Here is a 21,731-nt window from a genome sequence, read left to right as displayed (position 1 = left end):
GTGTCTGCAGACACATGAGGTTGTGAGGGTGCTTCAGAGCTAGTGAGATGGCTATCCATCCTCCAGGTATATATTCAACAAGCCAGTGGATGGACATGCTCTGGCCATCTTCGGGGTGAAGCAGGACTCCCATCGGATCCCCATCCAAAGCTCCCTGCAGAGGGTGGAGGTGACTGAGGCTTACCCTTCTGCTGTCTCTCCTCCCCCGCCTCCTCTCCCCTCTTTCCCCCTCTCCCACCTCCCTTCCTTCGACCATCCCGCACTTCCCAAGAAACCGTCTCCTCTCCTCTCTCCTACCCTGAGAGCAGATCGCTCAAGGCCATGGCCACATCTCCCTCCGGAAGGACACACTGATGACTGCCTTCCAAGGCTCAGAAGAGGACTTCATTGGGGCCTCAATCTTTGTCAACGTCACTGTCTTCTCCTCAGGTGCCATCCTCACCTGGCTAAGCTCATGACCCTGCGTCCTTTTCCAACCCAGGCACTCCACCCATGTGACCTCAGGCCAGCTCCTTAGCAGAGAAATTGGGAAATACCAGAAGGACTGGGAGGAGTCGAAATTGTGTTACCATCTTATCTTGCCTTCACCAAGTTGTGCCTTCCGTACCAGCAGCCCTGCTTCTTCCCCAAGAAACTTAACATCTGCTGCAGATTTCATGGTCCCCTTGTCTCTCCAGGGGGTGAGATGGTCCAGGCCGAGATCTGTGGGGTGAAGATTGTTCGGAGCCCGTACAACATCAAGTTTGTCAAGACACCCCAGTATTTCAAGCCGGGGATGCCATTCCTCTTTAGGGTCAGAGTCTGGGTTTACTCCACTGAGGGACTCAGGGCCCCCCTCCCTGAAACAGACCTTCCCAGGAGACAAAATCCCACACTGGATTCACCTGCTTCCCAGAATTCATCTGTCTGAGAGTTGAGTCTATCATGTCTCCAGACCTATTCCAGGGTTCCCTCAAGTCATAACTCAAATCCCCCCAAAGCACAGAGATGGCTCCAGAATTTCTCCAAAGATGGAGGGGGGGTGGTTACAGACCACAGTCAGCCTGGAAGGTGGTGCTTAGACGTTTATCTGGAGACTGCATTTGGACAGAAAGTGTGCTATTTTTGTATACATTCTTTAGGGGTGATTTTGAGATGTTTGGTGGGCATTATAAAAGCTGGTGACAATCCTACTCCAAGTTTTCCCCAAGCCCTGCATGTCTCCTCCTATGCTTTTCACCCTCAATTCCCCCCACCCCTACCCACCTGGCACACCAAACCCCAGGGCTGCCACATCTGGCTTTACTCTGCAAAACTCGAAGCGGCACCATTCATTGGCACTAAATGAGCAGTGCTCCTGGTGTTGTTCAGCGCACAACATGTACAGCTGTACAAAGCAGTCTTATCGAGACTGCCTTCACAGTTCCCACCTCTTACCTAAGGCCACCCTCAGGCCTGTCTTTGATCTCACACCAGATTCCACTCCAGGTCTTCGTCTCAAATCCCGATGGGTCCCCAGCCTCCAAAGTCCTAGTCAGCTGCACAGATGTGAAAGTACAAACCACACTAAGCGGTGAGGCTACTCTGGTCATCAACACAGATGCCAGTCTGAAGGAGCTCACTATCCGGGTACCACACTTACGGGGCAGGGATAGTGGGGCTGGGGTTTTGTAAGCTGGAAGCGTTGTTGGGGGGTTTACTTGTCCATCACTCTCCCGAGGTGAAAACTGAAGCACCAATCCAGCCAGAGGAGCAGGCTTCAGCCAGTATGACAGCTCGGCCTTACTCAACTCAAGATGAGTCAGGGAACTTCCTGCACATTGACGTGAAGACATTGAGCACAGACGTTGGCAGCAACCTCCAGTTGAGCCTCAACACGAATCTTCGAGATTTTTCTGTCAATAACAAGATCACTCGCTTTACCATCCTGGTGAGGGGCTGGGACCAAGACTTACACTGAGGAATTCTTTCTCTGGTACAACCCTGGCAAGCTGAGTTGGTGGGAACCATGTGGGATGGACTCAGACCTAGGGGTGGGCTGAAGCAAAGGGACTATGGGCCTCCTTTGTGGGCTGGGATAGCCTTGGGGAAGGGCTGGTCCTGTCCTTCTCTCCTTACTCTCCTTTGTCTCCAAGGTCTTGAGTAAGGGTCAGATTGTGCAAGCCAAAGAAGTGAAAAACCACGGGAGTGTCTTAGCATACACCATTATTGATGTGACTTCCAAGATGCTGCCCTCCTTCCGCATTCTGGCCTTTTATTTACTGCCCAAGGGGACAGGACAGGACCCTGAACTGGTGGCTGATTCCATTTTGATTGATGTGAATGACAAATGCCAGGAGAAGGTGAGCCTAACTCCTTACAGTTGTACACCGCCATCATAATTCTTGGGAGATAGTCTGTACAAATTCAAGGGCTCTCAGTCTGGGGGCAAGGGAGAGGAAGAGGAAGTGATGTGGCATTAAAAACTCAACCTCAGAGGTGAAGAAGATGCCAGTAAGTGTGCAGAGTTGAGACTGGCCTGGTGGAGTTCCCAGATGCACCGTCAGAGCTGAAGGGAGCATAGGCTTGGAACTGGACTTCAGGAAGCCCCTTGGTGACCTATGAGCCTCTTTTCCTCACATCTCTCTTTTTCCTTGCTTAGCTGAAGATTGGCTTGAAGCATGAAGCATACGTCCAGCCTATACAACCCAGCAGCCGGGTGGCATTGAAGATTACAGGGGATGCAGAGGCCACAGTGGGACTGGTAGCTGTGGACAAGGCTGTCCACATCTTGAACAGCAAGCACAAGTTCACACAGAAGAAGGTAAGAGCACGTGGGCTTTGAGCCAAAAGATTTCCTGGAGATTCGAGCTGGCGCCTCAGTTTCTTCACCTATTAAATGGGTAATGTTGGTGATTGCAAAGATTCAAGGAGCCTGTGGACAGCATAGAAGTTGGCAGGTGGTAAGAGCTCAATAAATTGATGATGGTGTGAAAATTATTATTTGAACCAGCAATTACAGTGTACCATTGCACCTTCCCTGGAGGGGTAATACAAGCTCCAACTCCAGGGTCCTCTCTTGACCCTCAGATCTGGGATACGGTAGAGCAACAGGACATCGGCTGCACAGCAGGCAGTGGGAAAGACAGACTTGCCGTGTTCAAGGATGCTGGATTGGACATGAAGATGAGCACAGGGATGGACACTTTGGCAAGCACAGGTACAGATCGGGGACAGGAGGAGGGCAGAGGCAGGGAAAGTGCTATCCAGTAGTTAGGCACGTGGGCAGATGAGCTAAAATCTAGGATGCTGCTGCTTACCGTAGGTCAGTCATATTTCCTCTCTGATTCTCAATTTATCTGACCATAAAATATACATAGTAATAGAAGTAACTCACTGTGTGCTAATTAAGATGCAATTTTAGCCATGTTTATCAGAGATACAAATTAACATTATCTCAAACAAGGGAGACGTTTATTTCTTGCTCAGTAACAGGCCAGAGTGGAGAAGGCAATGGCACCCCACTCCAGTACTCTTGCCTGGAAAATCCCATGGACGGAGGAGCCTGGTGGGCTGCAGTCCATGGGGTTGCTAAGAGTCAGACACGACTGAGCGACTTCACTTTCACTTTTCACTTTCATGCCTTGGAGAAGGAAATGGCAACCCACTCCAGTGTTCTTGCCTGGAGAATCCCAGGGATGGGGGAGCCTGGTGGGCTGCCGTCTGTGGGGTCGCACAGAATCGGACACGACTGAAGCGACTTAGCAGCAGCAGCAACAGGCCAGAGATTATTCTGGGACTCAGGCTCCTTCAAGCTTATTGCTCTGTTGTATCCCAAGATGCAGGCTAATCAAGACCTCCTTCCAGGCACCAGGACAAAGGGACTTGAGAAGAAGACACTTCTCTCTCATCTTATTGGCCAAAATTCAGTCACACAGCCCATCTAGATGCAAGGGAGGCTGGGAAATGTAGTATTCATTTCTGAGTGATACATTAAAGGTGGAGGCTTAATTGCCACAAACCACAGGGGAGAATGGATATATGGGGGACAACTAGGCATATCTTCTTTCAGCTATAAATAGTAAAAACAATAATGATTTCTATTTACTGCAAGATGGAGCCTGCACTAAGTACTTTTATATGCATGATCTCACAGATAGAACTATGATTATTCCATTTTACGCAGCTGAAGAAATTAAACCCAGAGAGGTTAAGTGACTTGCTGAAGACTGCACAGCTTTTAAGTGTCAAAACTTGAATATGAAGAGGCCATGAGATAAAATGAAGTGATGCATATAGAGCACTGGGTAGGCAGTAAGCACCCAGTAAGTATCAAGAATCTGGATAATGATCTTGACTTGTCGTCTCATTCTTCCCTCTGGCTCCCAGACTGGCACTGCCCCCCAAGCCCCTCTCCCAGCCGTCACCGCCGCCGCTCCTTGAAGAGGTTGGAGACCAAGAGGAAAGCAGGTTAGTACTAAAGCTGGACGTGGCCATCTTGGTTCCCTGCCGCTGCTGCTACTGCTGCTAAGTTGCTTCAGTCGTGTCCGACTCTGTGTGACCCCAGAGACGGCAGCCCACCAGGCTCCCCCATCCCTGAGATTCTTCAGGCAAGAACACTGGAGTGGGTTGCCATTTCCTTCTCCAATGCATGAAAGTGAAAAGTAAAAGTGAAGTCGCTCAGTTGTGTCCGACTCTTCGCGACCCCATGGGCTGCAGCCTACGAGGCTCCTCCATCCATGAGAGTTTCCAGGCAAGAGCACTGGAGTGGGACGCCATTGCCCCACCAGGGCTTAGAACAGAAAATTGAAACCATCTAGATACTCCAATGAGAGGAGTGGCTTAATGGTAGAAGTTTAGTGCTTTGAAATTCATTAGCTGAGCTTTGGGAATGGAAGTTGGAAGGGTGTTTGCTGGGACTCAGTGTCACGCCACTGGAGATCTTGCAATGCACAAAATCTCAGGCAATTGCTGTCAATATCCCTTGGGAAGCTGATGGGTCAATAATGAAACACAGAATTATGCCTGCTACAGAAACAGATGTTAGCCCACCTATCAACTACCACTGATGGTAGGGAAAATGGTCTCCACCTCTCTTCCACCTTCCAAATCCTATACAAGCACGTCTGAAAAGTGAAAGTAAAATGGAATTCTCCAGGCAAGAATACTGGAGTGAGTAGCCATTACCTTCTCCAGGGGATCTTCCCGACTCAGAGATCAAACCCAGGTCTCCAGCATTGCGGGCAGATCTTTTACCATCTGCGCCACCAGGAAAGCCCCCACAAGAGTTTCTAAGTGGCAGAATCTTGTTCCATCCAGAACCCTAGCAGCAAGGGAGTCGGGAAATGTAGTTTTCAGATGTCTAGAGTCTGTGACACTGAAAGGGGAGAAGGATGACATGTTGACGAAGACCAGGGTGTGGACAGGATCAAGAAGTCTAGAGCTGAAGGAATATGGGAGGTAAAACTAGGTGTTTTTAGAAGATGGATGCTGTGAATATTAGACTTTTCAGTCTCTTTGAAAGGTGCTAATTACTTTGTGGGTCTAAATAAAGGGGAAATAAGTGAAGTCTAATAGAAATTTAGGTAAAACGCTGTCTAATTTCAATATCAAAAATTCTGCTAACCTTCATGGAGAAGTACATATTAGAAACGGTTGTTATATCTATGATAACAATCAGTCATATTACTTAACTATAGAAATTCTAATCATGTTATATGGTAGACGGCAAGATTTTTAAGCTGCTGTAATATTTTAATCTTTAAGTGCATTCCTTCAGTGGGATAATTTAGAAGCCTTTCAACGTGGCATCATGCTCTATAGCAAGTTTTATGTTTTCATTTTTTTAAAATACACAATAGAACCAAGAGTCAAAATCGCATCTTTTTAAGGCTTATTTGTTTATTTTTGGTTGTGCTGGGTCTTCGTTACTGCAGGCAGCTTTCTCTAGTTGCAGAGAGCAGGGGCCGTGCTCTAGTTGCCATGCACAGGCTTCTCACTGAGGCAGCTTCTCTTGTTGCAGAGCACAAGCTCTAGGGCACAGGCCTAGTAGTTGTGGTGCCTGGTTGTAATTGTGGTGCCTGGTCTTAGTTGCCCTGTGGCATGTGAAATCTTCCCAGATCAGGGATCAAACCTGTGTCCCCTGCATTGACGGGCAGATTCCTCATCATTGCACCACCAGGGGAGTCCCACAATTGCATCTTTAATAAATAAACAAGGCATTGCCAATCCCCGTCCAAAAGGAAGGAGGAAGAGGAGTGCTTCTGAGCTGTGTGACCCTGGGCCAGTGAATTGATCTCTCTGTGCTCAGTTTCCTCATTAGAACATATCACAAGGGAAGGGTTCAATGTGAAGCTTCAGGGGAACGATATAGGCAAAGCTCTAGGGACAGCATTGCCAGAGATGCAGCTAAACAGAGGTCGAGTGTCACGGTGCTTAGGTGGATGGGTCCCTGCTTCCTCAGGTCCCTCCCAGCCCCTCCTCTGTCCCTCTAACTCTGGCCTTCAGTGAACAAGTTCAAGACAGAGCTGGAGCAGAAGTGCTGTGAGGCTGGCCTCCGGGAGAACCCAGTGGGGCTGTCGTGTGAGGAGAGGATCCAGCATGTCCGCTATGGACCAGTCTGCATCGCTGCCTTCCTGAGCTGCTGCCAGCTGTCTGAGACCCTGACTCGGGAGGCCCGAGAGGAGCAGCTGCTTCTGGGGACAAGTGAGGGGGCCATGGCAGGAGGCACAGGGTTGGGAGGGTCCCACTGAAGGGGTGTGGAGTGCGATGGAGGGTTGGAGTGGGAGGACCCCACTGAAAGGTCTGGTGGGTCACGGGAGGTGTGCAGAGGAGACCCTGCCCTGCTTCTGCCCCTGCAGCGGATGAAGACGATGATTTAGATGACCTCTTCCTGGAGGACGAGCCTGTCCGGAGCTTGTTCCCTGAAAGTTGGTTCTGGAAGACCATTACTCTGCCAAAAACCACAGTGGGGTAGGATTATGACTCTCATGTCAGCCTCTGGGCCCTGTCCCTTCCATGCATTATCAGGGGATATGGAATCTTCCCAGACCAGGGGTCGAACCTGTGTCCCCTGCTTAGGCAGGCAGATCCCTAACCACTGCACTACCAGGGAAGCCCCAAGATTGCGTCTTTAATAAGTAAACATGGCATTACCCATCCCTCTCCAAAAGAAAGGAGGAAGAGCAGCAGCAGCAGCAGAAGCAGCAGCAGCAGCAGCAGCATAAATCCCACTCCCAGCTCTGCCGCTCGTGAGCTGTGTGACCCTGGGCCAGTGTATTGACCTCTCTGTAGCTCAACTTCTCCGCAAGTTGAATGCTTCTAAATTAGCTAACTGAAGGAATGCACTTAAAGATTTAAAAATATAACAATTTAACCTTCTTATTGTCTACCACATAACACGATTACAACCGCTATATGTCGGTAATCTAACTTGATTGTTGCCGTAAATAAAACAACTGTTCATATTATGTACTTTTTTCAGGGCCAATGCTCCCAGGGTGATACTGAGCTCTCAGAATCGTCCCATGCCTTCCTGGGTGGGGATAAAGATCCCAGTGGGTTCCCCTCCCAAATGATGGCCCTCTAAGGATAATGTCTCTAATTGGGTGACTCGCTGACCCCTCCATAGTGATGTTAAGCCCAAGACAGTGACCCTCAAATCAGAGGCTCTGTCTAGGCAGCACAGACTCATCATGTCCCCTCCATCCACCCCCTGGGGCTTCCTGCAGCATCTCCCAGTACACCACCGATGTGACTGTGCCTGATTCCATCACCACATGGCACTTCGTGGCTGTCAGCATCAAGACTGGACAAGGTGACCCCACAAGCCCAGTGCTGAGGAAACAGAATGGCCCTGAGCAGCCCCCACCCCCACACCCAGGACAGTTGGCCTTTGCTTGACGGCGAGTGCTCTCCTGGTTCTAGGTCTTTGCGTCTCAGATCCCTTTGAGCTGACAGTTATGAAATCCTTCTTTGTGGATCTTAAGTTGCCCTTCTCCGTGATCAGGAACGAGCAAGTCCAGATCCAAGCTGTGCTGTACAATTTCTTGCAGCAGTCAGTCAAGGTGAAGCCCCCAGCCTTCCCCCTGTCCCTTCAAACGTATCTGTTGGTGTGTTTTATGAAAAGGGATGGAGTGTGTCCGTTTACCGAAGGGGCCACTGAAGTGGCAGCCTTTTTGTGAAAGCTTCTAAGACATTTTCTCATTTAAGCCTCACAATAACCCCAGGAGATGGATGCTCTGACCATTCTCAGTTTAGAGATCATTGCTTCTTGAGGTTACACCGCACCCAAGTGACAGAAGCCTGGAATGCTGCAGTCCCTGGGGTCACAGAGTCGAACACTTAGCGACTGCACACCAACAACAAGGGACAGGAGGGGTCTGAACCCAGGCAGGGTCTTTACTCTCAACCGCTCTGCTACATTGTCACATACTCAGGATTCTCAGGACGGAGGCAGGGAGGAGACTGTGACTTTAGGGTCCTGGGCCTCCTCAGGCAATCAAGATCCCCCAACCGTGCCCTCTGCCCCAGGTCCGAGTAGAGTTCCCTCACAAGCAGTCATTATGCAGTGCAGCAAAGCCAGATGCCCCTTCCCGCCGGATAGTGGCTGTGCCCCCCTTCTCCTCCAAGGTGGTGCCCTTCGTGCTCCTTCCACTTGAAATAGGCAAAGTGGATGTGGAGGTCAAGGCCAGAGGCTCTATGGTCCAGGACCATGTGCGGAAGACACTCCTGGTCCAGGTAATGGGCACTCCCCAGCCCTTGCTGCCCATGTGGGGTGTCTACATTTGGGGCTCCAGGCTGTGTGATCAGGGGAGGGGGTGGTGGTTCTAAGATCAACAAACAGGCAGGAGTGAGGGGCATGCCAATGATTTAAAAGTTCAATCACAAAGCCCCCCACTTTGGGACTTTGGAGTCAGGCTTGGGTTCAAACCTTGTGTCTGCTGTGTGATCTTGGGCAACTTACTTAACTTCTCTGAGCCTCATTTGCAGGATGAGAATAATCCTCATAGCCATGAGTGATCAGAGAGCTGTGACCATTACACACAACCAGTGCCTGACCCATCAGTAATAATATTTTATTTACTTGACAAACTTGTGTTTAACACTTAGGATATAGCACTTTGAAAATATTAACTCATTGAGCCCTCAGAACAACTCTGTGAGGTAGGAGTTATTATCCTCTCCCTTTTATGGATGGGAAAACTGAGGCACAGGGGGAAGAAGTATTTTGTCCAAAGTCATGCAGCTAGGAAGCAAAAGAGCTGGGATTTGAACCTAGTTATCTGGGCTCCAGAGTCTCTGGTCTTTTTTTTTTTAACTTGTTTGTTTTTGGCTGTGCTGGATCTTTGTTGCTGCTTGTCAGCGTTCTCTAGTTGCAGCAAGTAGAGTTACTCTCTATTTGTGGCGCATGGCCTTCTCTTTGTGGTGGCTTCTCTTGTTGCAGAGCACTGGCTCTAGGGTGCAGTGAGCTCAGTAGTTGTGGTCCATAGACTTAGTTGCCTCAAAGCATATGGAATTTCCCCGGACCAGGGATTGAACTCGTGTCCCCTGCATTAGCAAGAGGAGTCTTAACCATTGGACCACCAGGAAAGACTGAGTCTGCTCTTTACAGCTAAGCCAGACTTCCTCTTACTGTCATTATGAATGTCATTATAACTATTGTTTTTAACCTGCCTCTTCATTGCATCCTACAGGCAGGAGGTCAGATTGAGCAAATATCCCAAAGCTTCCTCCTGAACCCCCAAGGTTTGTGGCATTTTCATGGGGCTTGTGGGATCCTGGGGCCATGCTCTGGTGTAGGGGAGGTCTGAAATGAGGGGGTCCAGCTAAGTGGGCAGTCTGAGCTTCTCCCAAAGGCTACACACTCTGACCTCCCCAGTCCCAGAGCCCACTCATCACACAAGGCTGTGCCTGCTCAGGTCAGACCCAGATGCAGTGGGTGCCAAAACAAGAATTCTTGAACAAGATGCCCAATACAGAGGCGGACGTGTTTGTCAGCGTCCAAGGTACCTAGGAAACCAAGCTGGCTCCTGTGGGGGCTGGGGTGGGCGTGGGGTGTGCTGGCTCCCCCAGAGCCCACCTGGGCACAGAGTGATGGAGGAGACCTGGTGGCTTAGACTCTGCCCACCTGACAGGTGACATCCTTGGCGAGACCATCCTGGGGACCCTGACACCCAGTGAAACATGGCGGCTGCTGAGGATCCCGTCTGGCTGCCCCGAGCAGACGCTGAGCTCCCTGACACCTGTGGTCATCCTGACACGTTACCTGGATACCACGGGCCAGTGGAACAAGGTTGGGGTGGAGCTCAGGGAGAAGGTGATGAAGAACCTTGCCAGAGGTGAGAGTGGGTCACCTCCTGGGACCTTGATGAGGGTGTCTGAGTCTCTCAGGCAGAGTGCTGAGGTACCCTTGGGGCTGTAGGAGGCCCCCACTGGCCTCTCCCAGACAATAGCACCAGAATTCTGACTCCCAGGGGGCTTCCCTGCTGCACCAGTAGTTAAGACTCCACACTTCCACTGCAGGGGATGGGTTGGCTCCTTGATTGCAAGTGTGCGTCTGGTGTGCACGCTCAGTCGTTCCAGTCGTGTCCAACTCTTTTGCAACCTTATGGACTATCGTCTGCCAGGCTCCTCTGTCCATGGGATTCTCCAGACGAGAATACCGGAGTGGGTTACCATGGCCTCCTCCAGGCGGTCTTCCCAACCCGGGGTTCAAAACTGCATCTCTTGCGTCTCCTGCCCTGGCAGGCAGATTCTTTACCACTGAGCCACCTGGGAAGCCCTGAATCCCTGGATAGGGAGCTAAGATTCTGCGTGCCCTGTGGCACAGCCAAAGAAACAGTTCTCAAACTCTGACTTCTCTCCCAGTTGACAGCCTAATACCAAGTTCCCCAGGTGACCTCCAACTATGACTGACTCCCAGGTTATTTCTTCACCCTGACCCCTCTCCCAGGCTCCACGTCTCATAACAGACACCCTGGTTTACCCTAAAGCAGCAACTTCCCAGGTTATGTTATATTTAGACACTGTCCCAGGCTTTAGCCAGTCAGTTCCATGCCCTGGGCTACATTCCCAGGGAACCCCCAGGTAGAAAACTCCAGAATAATCCCAGGTGATGGCTTCCTGGTTACACCTGAATGACAACACTTTCCCAGGTAACATCCAAACCCCCCAGGTAACAACCAGAGATACACACCCTGCTTACACCCAGACAGAGACCCTCAAGCATGTCAGGATGGCCAAGTTGTCTAAGGTACCAGACTCAAGTTTCTACTTCCCCAGACAGAAACCCTCAAGTTAGTTTGGACACTCACCCCTCCTCTCCTTGGTTACACTCAGACAGCAACCCTCCATCCGCATGCTCTGGATGGTGCTCCATCCGGCTAACACCCAGACGCTATCATCCCGTGTTAAGCCCAAACAGTAAACCTGAACTTCCCTGCAGGCCCAGTGGCTAAGACTCTGCGCTCCCGATGCAGGGGCCTGGGTTCCATCCCTGGTCAGGGAACTAGATTCTTCGTGCCATGATGAAAGATCCTGCTTGCCTACAATGAGGACTGAAGATCCCACGTGCTGCGACAAAGACCCAGTGCAGCCAAGTAAATAATTTAAAAAAACCTCCAGATAACCTTCAGATAATACCCAAGTAGCAATGCTCAGAATCCGACAGAGAGGTACCCCCTCCAGACTGCACCCAGGAGTAACCCCTTCTGACTACTACTGACACCTTTAGATTACAGCCAAGAAACAGCCCCCGCGAAAACACCTAGGTCGTGGCCCCTCAGGGTTTCCTGGTGGCTCAATGGTAAAGAATCTGCCTGCAATGCAGAAGATGCTGGTTCATCCCTGGGTTGGGAAGATCCCCTGAGGAAGGGAATGGCAACCCACTCCAGTATTTTTGCCTGGAGAATCCCATGGATGGAGGAGCCTGTCAGGTTGCAATCCATGGGGTCCCAGAAGAGTCAGACATGACCCCTCAGAATATGCCCTTTCCTGAGTTTGACCTTCCACGATCCTTGGTAGCAGTAATTCCCCATCACACCCTTCCCCGGAGGACCCAATAGCACTTTCCAGTTTATTCCCATACACAACTGTCCCCTGGATCCCACGGTCACACTTGGCCATGACCATCATTTACACCTGGGCCCTGCAGGCCCCTCCGTTCTGCACCTGGACAAGTCACCACCTCCAGTTTCCATCAATATGCAAAGCACCCCTAAGTCTCACCCACACCCTGCTCCCCAGATTCTGCCTGGTAACTGACCCTTCCCTTGACCACACCCAAACACCAACTCTCCCTATAAATTTCCCATCCACCTATTTCCCCAGGGTACAGCCAGATGTTGACCCACCGGAGTGAAGATGGCAGCTACCACACCAGCAAGGGAAACCCAGGGAGCACCTGGTAAGGATGAGGACACTGGTGGGAGGGGCCAGTCTGGGGCTCGGGGACCCCAGGAGCACCCCCACTGTGGGATCTTGGGGCAGGCAGGCTGGGGGGGCAGGCAGACTGTGGGGCCAGTGGTGTTCCAAGTTGCTGTGGTGTCTGGCATAGACCTCTCCACAGAGTAGAAGCCCCTGTCCTAGAATGCCTTGGTTAATGTTGCCAGTCATCACCCAGCCATCTCACTCCCAACAGGCTCACGAGCTATGTATTCAGGGTCTATGCCTTGGCCTACCACACCATGACGATCAGGGCGCTCAGTCTTGATTCTGTCTGCAACATCGCCAACTGGATCATCACCCACAGACAGCGGACGCATGGGAACTTTATGGAGGAGAGCCCTGTGGTCATGTGGTCTATGCAGGTACCCACCATCAGCCTGGCTGAGCCGTTCAAATAAAACCCCAGGGCTCTGCATGTGGGGAGGGGATATCAGCCCCCTGGCATGTTCACAGGTAGAATGAGAACAGGAAAGGGCTGAGGCCCAGCACCCAGCATCACATCTCCCTGCTCTGGACCATCCTGGACTCTATTACAATGTGGGGAGGTGGGGTACAACCAAGACCCACCCACCCCCAACGCTACTTCAACGAGTTGCCAGTCCTGGCCCACCTTTCTCTGGGTCTGAGTCCTCCCTGTTCCCCCAGTCAATACACCCATCCCTACCAAGTACTCCTCCACACCAGCCTCCAGAAACAACTTTTAAAGTGGGAGGTGTGAGATTCTGGAAGGCTTCATGAGGAGATGATGGGCTCCCATGTGGCTCAGTGATAAAGAATTCACCTGCCAATGCAGCGGACATAAAAGGTGTGGGTTTGATCCCTGGGTTGGGAAGATCCCCTGGAGGAGGAAATGGCAACCCACTCCAGTATTCTTGCCTGGAGAATCCCATGGACAGAGGAGCCTGGTGGGCTATAGTATATGGGGTTGCGAAGAGTCAGACATGGCTGAGTGACCAAGCGCACACACTCTGATATTTATACAGACCTGGGGAGGAGAGGGAACGAGTCCCAGGAGATAACTAAGGCCAGAGTGTTCCACGCATAGGAAGCAGCTCGTGCAGAGGTCCTGAGGCTGGAATGTGTCCAACATGTTTGAGGAGCAGTGAGGAGGCCAGTGTGTCTGGAACAGAGAGCAAGGGGAGAGGGGGAGAAAGTGAGAGGAGGGAGGTGGTGGAACAGATTGCGCAGGGCCTTCTGGGGCAAAGGGAGGACTTGAGCTTTTCCCCTGAGTGAAGGCGGGAGCCACAGAAGGTTATGAGCAGAGGATGGATGCAAACTGATCCAAGAGTTCACAGGCTTCATTGGCCACTCCGGGAAGAAGGAGCTGTGAGTTATATGTTAGCTTCCTAAGGCGGCCAGAACAAAGCAGCCCAACTAGGTGACTTAAAACAACAGAAATGTATTTATTTCGTCACTGTTGTGGAGACTTAAAGTCCAAGATTAAAGTTTTGGCAGGGCCATGCTCCTTTGGAAGGCTCTGGAGGGTGGGGATGGGGAGGGGAGAATCTGGCTTTGTCTCTTCACGCTTAGTGGTTCCTGGCAATCCTTGGCATCCTTTGGTTTATAGCCACATCGCTCCAATCTCTGCATCCAACATCACACGCCTTTCTTCCTTCTGTGTGTGCTTTCTTATATGCACACCAGTTATTGGATATTGGGCCCACCCTAACCCAGTAGAACCTGCACTAGTCGCTCAGTCGTGTCTGACTCTTTGTGACCCCATGGACTTCCGGGCTCCTCTGCCATGAAATTCTCCAGGCAAGAATGCTGGAGTGGGTTGCCATTTCCCCCTCCAGGGAATCTTCCCAACCCAGAAACTGAACCCAAGTCTCTGTCATTGCAGGCAGATTCTTTACCGTCTGAGCCACCAAGGGAAGCAGTAGAACCTGTTCTTTTCTAAATTTTTTTAAGTTTTAAATTTTATTTATTTATTTTTGGCTGCACTGGGTCTTCACTGCTGCACATGGACTTTCTCTAGTTGTGGCGAGTGGGGGCTACTCTCTAGTTGCAATGAGTGGACTTCTCATTGCCGTGGCTTCTCCTGTTGCAAAGCACAGGCTCTAGAGCTCTCAGGCTTCAGTAACTGCAGCACATGGTTCTGGTAGTTGTGGCTCCTGAACTCTAGAGCACAAGCTCAGTAGTTGTGGCACAGGAGCTTAGTCGCTCCACAGCATGTGGGATCTTTCCAGACCAGGGATCGAACACTTGTCTCCTGCATTAGCAAGCAGATTCCTCACCACTGAGTTACCAGAGAAGTCCCGGTATAACCTGCTCTTCACTTAGCGAGTTACATCTACAAAGACCCTATTTCTTAAGAAGATCACATTCCAAGGTTCTGGGTGGACAAGAATTGGGGGGAGGCGGGGGTGGACATTATTCAACCCAGCACAGGGATTGAGGGTGGAACCCGGGAGACTAGAGAAGAGTTTGAACCTTAAGTTGGTCACTTACTATCAATGGAGACACGTCTCCAACCCTAAGGTTCATTGCCAAGAAAATGGAGCTGCTGCAAGAATGTTTTGAGCTAGCTTAGAGAGTTTAGCACAGCATCCTCCATGGCTGTCAGCTTTCGTTAGTAAGACAGACCCCACACAGGCAAGTCTCAAGATAGCTCCTCCTCGTCTCCCTGTCTCCACATCCTGCTTTCAACATCATCCAGCCCAGAGCTGAGCACCCAGGAGCTGTTCAAGGTCAGAGAGGAGAGACTGGGGAAGGTGCCTCCAAGATGGTAAAGGGATCATGGGTCTGGTTCTGCATTTTCAGGGTGGCTACCAAGGCTCTGAGGCAGACATATCACTCACAGCTCTTGTCCTGATCGCCCTGAATGAGGGGAAGGAGTTGTGCAGCCAGAAGATACCGGTAGGACTCAAAGAGGAGGGCAGGGTCTGCACAGTGCTGTAACCCCTGCACACAGGATGGTCCCTTGCCATCGTGTCCTTCTCAACGCATCCCTCCCTTCTAACTCCCAGACCCCTTCCCCTCATCACCTCCCTCTAGCCTCCTCTCTTGACTTCCTAGAGTTTGGCTGACAGCATGAAGCATGCCGGTGGCTTCCTGGAGAAAAAACTCCCCCACATTCGGACAACTTTTGCCATGGCCATAACCTCCTATGCTCTGGCCCTCATCAGGAGCCCCCGAGCCAATGACCACCTGGACAGCTTTGCCAGCAAGGGTGGGTGTGGGCCACTTTTTAACCAGCTATGTGTTCACCATAGCCATGGAGGTACAGTGAGGGAGACTGCATGATCTCAAATCCAGCAAGGTGTGATTCATCATTTATTGTGCCAACCCTTGAGCTCAGGCCCTGAGAAACCAAAGTGAACAAGACGGATGTGGCCCCTCCCCTCAAAATTACCACTGTCTAGGGGGTGCTGGCAGAAGACAAACAGGTCAATAGAGAATTACAAATTGAGACTGGTGCTGAGATAGTAACATACAAAGTGGGTGGGAGCGATGATGGTGAGGGGAGGGAAGTATAGACCGGAGAACTGGGAAGGGCCTCTGTGAAAAGGCGACCCACTCAGCTGAAATGAAAGACGACAAGGCTCACTTTCATGAAAAGGTTATTCCAAGGAGAGGGGCGGGCTCATGCAAATGCCCTGAAGTGGGCAAGCGCTTGGTATGTTTGAGGCTAGAAAGAAGATCATTAGACACAGGTAACTGAGAGGGGTCTGCTTCCTATGGTCTTGTCCTATCCCATCCCTGAGGGTCCTTATCTCATCCTCTCCATCCCCCAAGTCAAGAGGAGTGGAGTTAGAGAAACTCACTTGCGGTGGGTCTGGGAAGGATGTGGAGGAGCTCCTTTGAACCTCAGTTTCCTCAGCTCTAAATAGTGTCTCCGTCCCCTAGAGTGGGTCTGAAAAATTCAGTGTCCATATGTCTCCTCAGCAAAGGTTTTCACATAAAGTAGGTGCTCAATAAAATAGCCATGAGAGAGGATGAGATGGTGGGATGACATCACTGATTCAATGGACATGAACTTGGGCAAACTCCAGGAGATGGTGGGGGACAGGAAAGCCTGGCATGCTGCAGTCCATGGGGTCACAAAGCATCAGACATGACTTGGCAGCTGAACAACAACAATGACACAAGGAGAGGACAGGTTTAGGGAGGTGGTTCCAGATCTACATAACCGGGGGGACGCCTATCTTCTAGACAAAACCCATTGGCCAGTGGGTTTGGATGACCTGGACCTAGACGACTCCCTGTACACCATTGAGGCCACAGCCTATGCACTGATGCAGAAATTGGAGCTGGGTCGGCGCAATGAAACACATGTCATCGCCAACTGGCTATTGAAGAAACGGCAGCTGGGAGGAGGCTTCCGGTCCACCCAGGTGACCAAATGGAAACTAGGCGTGGAGGGGTCGAGGGTGGAGGGTTGGGTTGCTAGCCGAAGTGCTGACACGACTGGCCCTTTGGGGCAGAGCTGTCCATGGTGCTGGTACCCATGGCGGGGGGGTGGGGGGGTCCCAATGTGCTGTCCCTGGTGCTGATCCAACCCACACCCACGCACCCACCCTGTCCCAACACCCAGACCACAGTCGTGGCCATCGAAGCCCTCACCCGCTTTCGCGAGGCTGTCCCCTTTGATGGTGTCCAGGATCTCCACATCCAGATCAAAAGTTCCAAGAAAGCCTTGCATGTGGAATGGGACATTGATGAACAGAATGCCTACCAGCTACGGTCAGCAAAGGTATGGAGCTCAGGGGCAGACAGGAAGTCCACACGGAAGTGGCACTGGAGATGAGACCGAGAGTCATGTCCCTGACAGTCTCCCTCACCAATAGTATTTAGCCACCATGGGCTATACTGTCAATGTATTGGTTCATTTATTCTTCCTGAGCACCTACTGTGTGCCAAACATTCTCCTGGGGTACATTATGAAGCATCTGTGGTCCCTGCTCTCAAGGAACTGACAGTCTAGAAAGAAACTAAGACAATAAATTTAATTCTATATTCTGTTTTAAGCTTTCTGAACACAGGGAAAGGAAATGAGTATATAAAGGAAAAAATAACCTGGGTATGGTGGAAAAGGTAATCTCCATGACCTTACCTCATGGAGGAGGTGATACTTACTTTCAATCACTCAGTTATCTTTACTGGGCACTTCCTGTGTGCCAGGCACTGTTCTAGGTTCTGGGAATAAGGCCATAAATGAGACAGGAAAAAAAAATCCTTGTCCCTGTAGAATTTTATATTTTAGTGAGAACAGACAATAAAGAGATGTGAATAAGTAAGATGTGTAATGTGCTAAGTGATGACAAGTGCTACGGGAAAGAATGAAACCGGGAGAGAGGTAGGAACATCAAGCAATTGTCATTTTAAGTAGGTTGGGCAGGGAAGGTCTCACCAAGACGGTTACATTTGAGCAAAGATCTTAAGGAAAGGGAGGTGTGATCCTTCTGGAGATCTAGGCAGAAGAAACAGCAAGTGCAAAGGCCCTGAGGCCAGAGTGTTGTAAGAATACCAGTGGGATTTAAGCAGGGGTGGTGTGATTGGATGTGAATGTGTAAGATTTTGCTCAAGCCGATGAGGGAAGAATGTATGAAGGGAACAGAATAGGTGCAGAGAAGCCAAAGAAAGGAGTCTTGGGGGGGGGCTTCACACATTTGGAACTTCAGAGACACTGCAAAGTTGATGGTGCAGACAGATCTACCTCAGGACTGAGCCAGCAGTTGTAGTTGATCTGTGACAGTGTAGACACCACAAATGCTCAATCAAGAAGTCAAGCCATCTTCATGGAGAGGGACAGAAGAGTCACTAGACCCCAAGCTAGGGAAATAACTGAGTTCCCAGTGCCCATGGATGCTTCCCTCTTCATTCTCATTGCATGTGAGCCATGTTTTGCTGCTTCCTCTGCCCTCAAATCCTCCTCCCGCTTCATTTCAGTTCTCTGCTGAGGAAGAGCTACAGATCAGAGCCAGGGGCACTGGAAGAGGCACCATCTCGGTAGGTCTTGCGTTTCTTAGCTAGAGCCCAGGGCTCTCTCTGTTCATGGGAAGAGAGGCAAATATAGACTCCAAAACAAGGTTGATATCACCAATAAGCTTAGCTATCATTTAGAGCACAAATATGGGAATCAAGCTAAGGACACCTCAGAAAAACCCTGAGAAGTAGGTAAAAATATGGGCTCCATTTGACAGGTGGAGAAATAAGGTTTTCACTTGCAGTAAGAGCTGGGGTAAAGGCCAGAGATACTTGAGGTTTTGGTCTGGTTTGTTTTGTTTAGGCCACATCATGCAGCCTGTGTGATCTTAGCCCCCCCCCCCCAGGGATGGAACCCATGTCCCTGCAGTGGAAGCACAGAGTCCTGGCCACTGGACCCCCAGGGCAGTCTCAGGCCAAAGATTTTTGGGTATTGAGTCCTTCCTATGTTGAGTCCCTGAAAAGATGTTTCTTTCCTTGCCCCCGCAAAGGAAGATTCTCCCTCCAGGGTGCCTCCCAAGGCCCAGAGAACAACTCCATCCTTCCCCCAATATCTGGGGGCTCCGTTACATCATCTGGCCCTATGCCCTGTGATCCAGGAGGACAGCCCTTTTGGTCACTGAATTCAAGGTAGCCTGCTATCATGTGTCAGGCGATTGGGTCACAGTTGAATCCCTGCCTTTGTTGTGTGACCTCAGGCAAGTCACACTCTGCCTGCAGCTTCAGTCCATTTTAAAATAAATAAAATAAAAAATTCAGTTCTTCAGTGGAACTGGCCACATTTCAAGTGCTCAGTTAGCCACACGTGCAGACTTCCCTGGAAATCCAGTGGTTAAGACTCTGTACTTCCACTGCAAAGGACATGGGTTCAATCGCTGGTCAGGGAACTAAGATCCTGTATGGCACAACCAAAAATAGCCACATGCGTCCAGTGGCTGCCACATGGAAAGCACAGATAGAGGCTATTTTGCCATCAATGCAGGAAGTTCTACTGCACAGAGGGGGCATAGACTCCATAGGCTGTTCTGGCCGCTGAGCCCACTGGATCGGGGAGGAAGGACCTCGCTGTGAATTCCCCATGGAGCAGAGAGCTGGGCAGGCAAGAATTGAAGCAAGGAGGAAAGGAGTAGGTGTGAATGAGCTCTGGCCTCTCCCCTGCCCGATAGATCCTGACCGTGTACCACAGGTCCCCAGAGTTCCTGGAGGACACGTGCAAGCTGTATCACCTGAATGTGACTCTACACGAGACCCAGGAAGGTGAGCCTGGACCCAGAGATGCTCTTCTTCTCTTTTTGAATATAATTGTGCTTATTTACTTATTTTTGGTTGTGCTGGCTCTTCATTGCTGTGCCACGGCCTTGCTCTATTTGCAGCAAGCAGGTTGCCGTGCCCGGGCTTCTCGTTGCAGTGGCTTCTCTTGTTGCAGAGCACAGGCTCTAGAGCTCAGACTTCAGTAGCTGCAGTTCATGGGTTTAGTTGCTCTGCAACACGTGGAATCTTCCCAGACCAGCGATCGAACTCGGGTCCCCTGCATTGGCAGGCAAATTCTTATCCACTGTCATCACCAGGGAAGTCCCTATCTCTTCTTGTTTATTATTTTATTTTAGCTGCCATTCAGTAATCACATCTGTTCCTTTATTCAGCCATTCAGCAAAGAATCTGTGAGCATTTACCATGGGCTTCACTCAGTTTCTTGGCCCCGAGAACACAGGCATGAACAAGAAAAACAGCCCTTCTCTGGGAAATCACACTCTAGCAGAGGGACACAAACAGTATGACAAAAACAGTATGGCATACTTTTATTGTTATCTATTTATAACGTAAGTGAATCTGCATTGTAAAATGTAATACATAGCGTAGTAGCAGGTGATGACTAAGTATCACATAAAAAAAAGTAGGAAGAGGTGCTGCAGCCTTGAAGGAGGTCCAGGGCAAGCTCTCTGCAGCCTGCTTTCAACTGAGATATGGAAGATGCGGGAGAGTGAGCTGTGGAGGATCTGAGGGAAGAGCACTCCAGGCAGGCAAAACAGCGGGTGCAAAGGCCCTGAGGCAAAAATGAGGTCACCTGGCTTGAGTAAACAGCCGGGAAGCCAGTGTGGCTACAGAGAGCAAAGGTGAAAGTTGCTCAGTTTTATCCAACTCTTTGTGACCCCACGGACTGTAGCCCACCAGGCTCCTCTGTCCATGGGATTCTCCAGGCAAGAACACTGGAGTGGGTAGCCATTCCCTTCTCCAGGGGATCTTCCTGACCCAGGGATCAACCCCAGCTCTCTTGCATTACAGGCAGATTCTTAACTGTCTGCACCACCAGAGAATCCCCCAAAGAAGGAAGGGGTAGATTTAGGAGGAAGAGTTGGAGACATGATGAGGCAGGGACTTGCGGACCATGGTGACGACTTTGGGTTTGGCTTGGAGGGAAGTAGGAGCCAGAGAGGGTTCTGAGCCGAGGAGAGACATGATCTAGAACAAGTCTGCAAAGGCTCCTTCTGGGGGGAACAGACTAGAGGGCACAGGCAGGAACTGGGGCAACAAGGAGGCAGCAACTGCACGGTTCCTGCAAGAGATGATGGGCTGGACCAGGGAAGGGACGTTGGAGATGATCAGAAGTGGACTTGCCTGGTGGTCCAGTGGTTAAGACTCTGCACTTTCAATGCAAAGGGTGTAGGTTCAATCCCTGGCCAGGAAACTAAGATCCCACATGTCATATGGTGTGGCCAAAAAATAAAATTTTTAGAAGAGGAAGAAATGGATTCTAGAATTTCCAGTCCTGAGTACCAAGACGGAATAGCCAAGGCGCTGCCACTGGGAACTCACTGTCAGAGTAGTGGGGGGAAAACAAGCCTCACCAGTCCCAAGACTTTTGGGGACTAAAAGTGACCAAGAGGGGACTTTCCTGGTGGTCCAGTGGTTAAGACTCCATGCCCAAATGCACAGAGAACTTGTTCAATCCCTGGTCAAGGGACTAAGATCCCACACACTGTGCAGTCAACAAATAAGTAAATGAAAATAAAAGTGACCAGGACTTTGGTTGGTGTCATATTTCTTAATAGTAGTAGTAATATGATAGTAATAATAACTGACCATTAGAAAGCCCTGATCCAGCACTATATTAAATGCTTCACTTGTATTTACTCACTTAAAATTAACCAACTTGGTTGGGAATATCATGATCCCCTTTTCCAGATTAAGAAACCAAAGCACAGAGAGGTTAAACAACTTGCTCAAAGTCACACAGCAGAGCCAGGATTTGAGCCCAGGAAGCCAGCTTCAGAGACTGTGTTACCAGCCTCTAAATTCCCACTTTCTTTCTGCAGAGAATAAAAAAGGGGAAGCCACCTTTCAGCTCCGGATGGAGACAAGGTCAGGGCACAGGATCTTCGCCTAGGCAGGAGGAAGGA

General features: G+C 50.4%; 1 protein-coding gene across 4 annotated transcripts in view; it reads left to right on the top strand.

Moving 5' to 3' along the window:
- LOC120863991 (complement C3-like) overlaps nucleotides 1-21,731 on the top strand; it is a 29,823-nt gene that overhangs the window by 4,098 nt on the left and 3,994 nt on the right. For all 4 annotated transcript variants that reach the window (XR_005721116.1, XM_040240755.1, XM_040240756.1 and 1 more), the window contains exons 8-33: nucleotides 67-169; nucleotides 309-429; nucleotides 678-793; nucleotides 1,468-1,608; nucleotides 1,700-1,909; nucleotides 2,115-2,321; nucleotides 2,621-2,782; nucleotides 3,049-3,178; nucleotides 4,348-4,428; nucleotides 6,466-6,663; nucleotides 6,819-6,930; nucleotides 7,689-7,774; nucleotides 7,885-8,024; nucleotides 8,491-8,697; nucleotides 9,654-9,705; nucleotides 9,879-9,965; nucleotides 10,095-10,298; nucleotides 12,289-12,364; nucleotides 12,599-12,767; nucleotides 15,169-15,264; nucleotides 15,424-15,577; nucleotides 16,561-16,742; nucleotides 16,943-17,101; nucleotides 18,298-18,357; nucleotides 19,500-19,590; nucleotides 21,648-21,693. Coding sequence is in view for 3 of the 4 variants with exons in the window: in XM_040240755.1 (XP_040096689.1) it covers nucleotides 67-169; nucleotides 309-429; nucleotides 678-793; nucleotides 1,468-1,608; nucleotides 1,700-1,909; nucleotides 2,115-2,321; nucleotides 2,621-2,782; nucleotides 3,049-3,178; nucleotides 4,348-4,428; nucleotides 6,466-6,663; nucleotides 6,819-6,930; nucleotides 7,689-7,774; nucleotides 7,885-8,024; nucleotides 8,491-8,697; nucleotides 9,654-9,705; nucleotides 9,879-9,965; nucleotides 10,095-10,298; nucleotides 12,289-12,364; nucleotides 12,599-12,767; nucleotides 15,169-15,264; nucleotides 15,424-15,577; nucleotides 16,561-16,742; nucleotides 16,943-17,101; nucleotides 18,298-18,357; nucleotides 19,500-19,590; nucleotides 21,648-21,693 (3,390 nt within the window). In the remaining variant the exon portion in view is untranslated. The remainder of the gene's footprint in view (nucleotides 1-66; nucleotides 170-308; nucleotides 430-677; nucleotides 794-1,467; nucleotides 1,609-1,699; nucleotides 1,910-2,114; nucleotides 2,322-2,620; nucleotides 2,783-3,048; nucleotides 3,179-4,347; nucleotides 4,429-6,465; nucleotides 6,664-6,818; nucleotides 6,931-7,688; nucleotides 7,775-7,884; nucleotides 8,025-8,490; nucleotides 8,698-9,653; nucleotides 9,706-9,878; nucleotides 9,966-10,094; nucleotides 10,299-12,288; nucleotides 12,365-12,598; nucleotides 12,768-15,168; nucleotides 15,265-15,423; nucleotides 15,578-16,560; nucleotides 16,743-16,942; nucleotides 17,102-18,297; nucleotides 18,358-19,499; nucleotides 19,591-21,647; nucleotides 21,694-21,731) is intronic.

The sequence above is a fragment of the Oryx dammah genome, unplaced genomic scaffold (assembly GCF_014754425.2).
Source record: "Oryx dammah isolate SB20612 unplaced genomic scaffold, SCBI_Odam_1.1 HiC_scaffold_5, whole genome shotgun sequence".
Classification (NCBI taxonomy): Eukaryota; Metazoa; Chordata; class Mammalia; order Artiodactyla; family Bovidae; genus Oryx; species Oryx dammah.
This window is presented reverse-complemented; position numbering and strand designations above follow the sequence as displayed.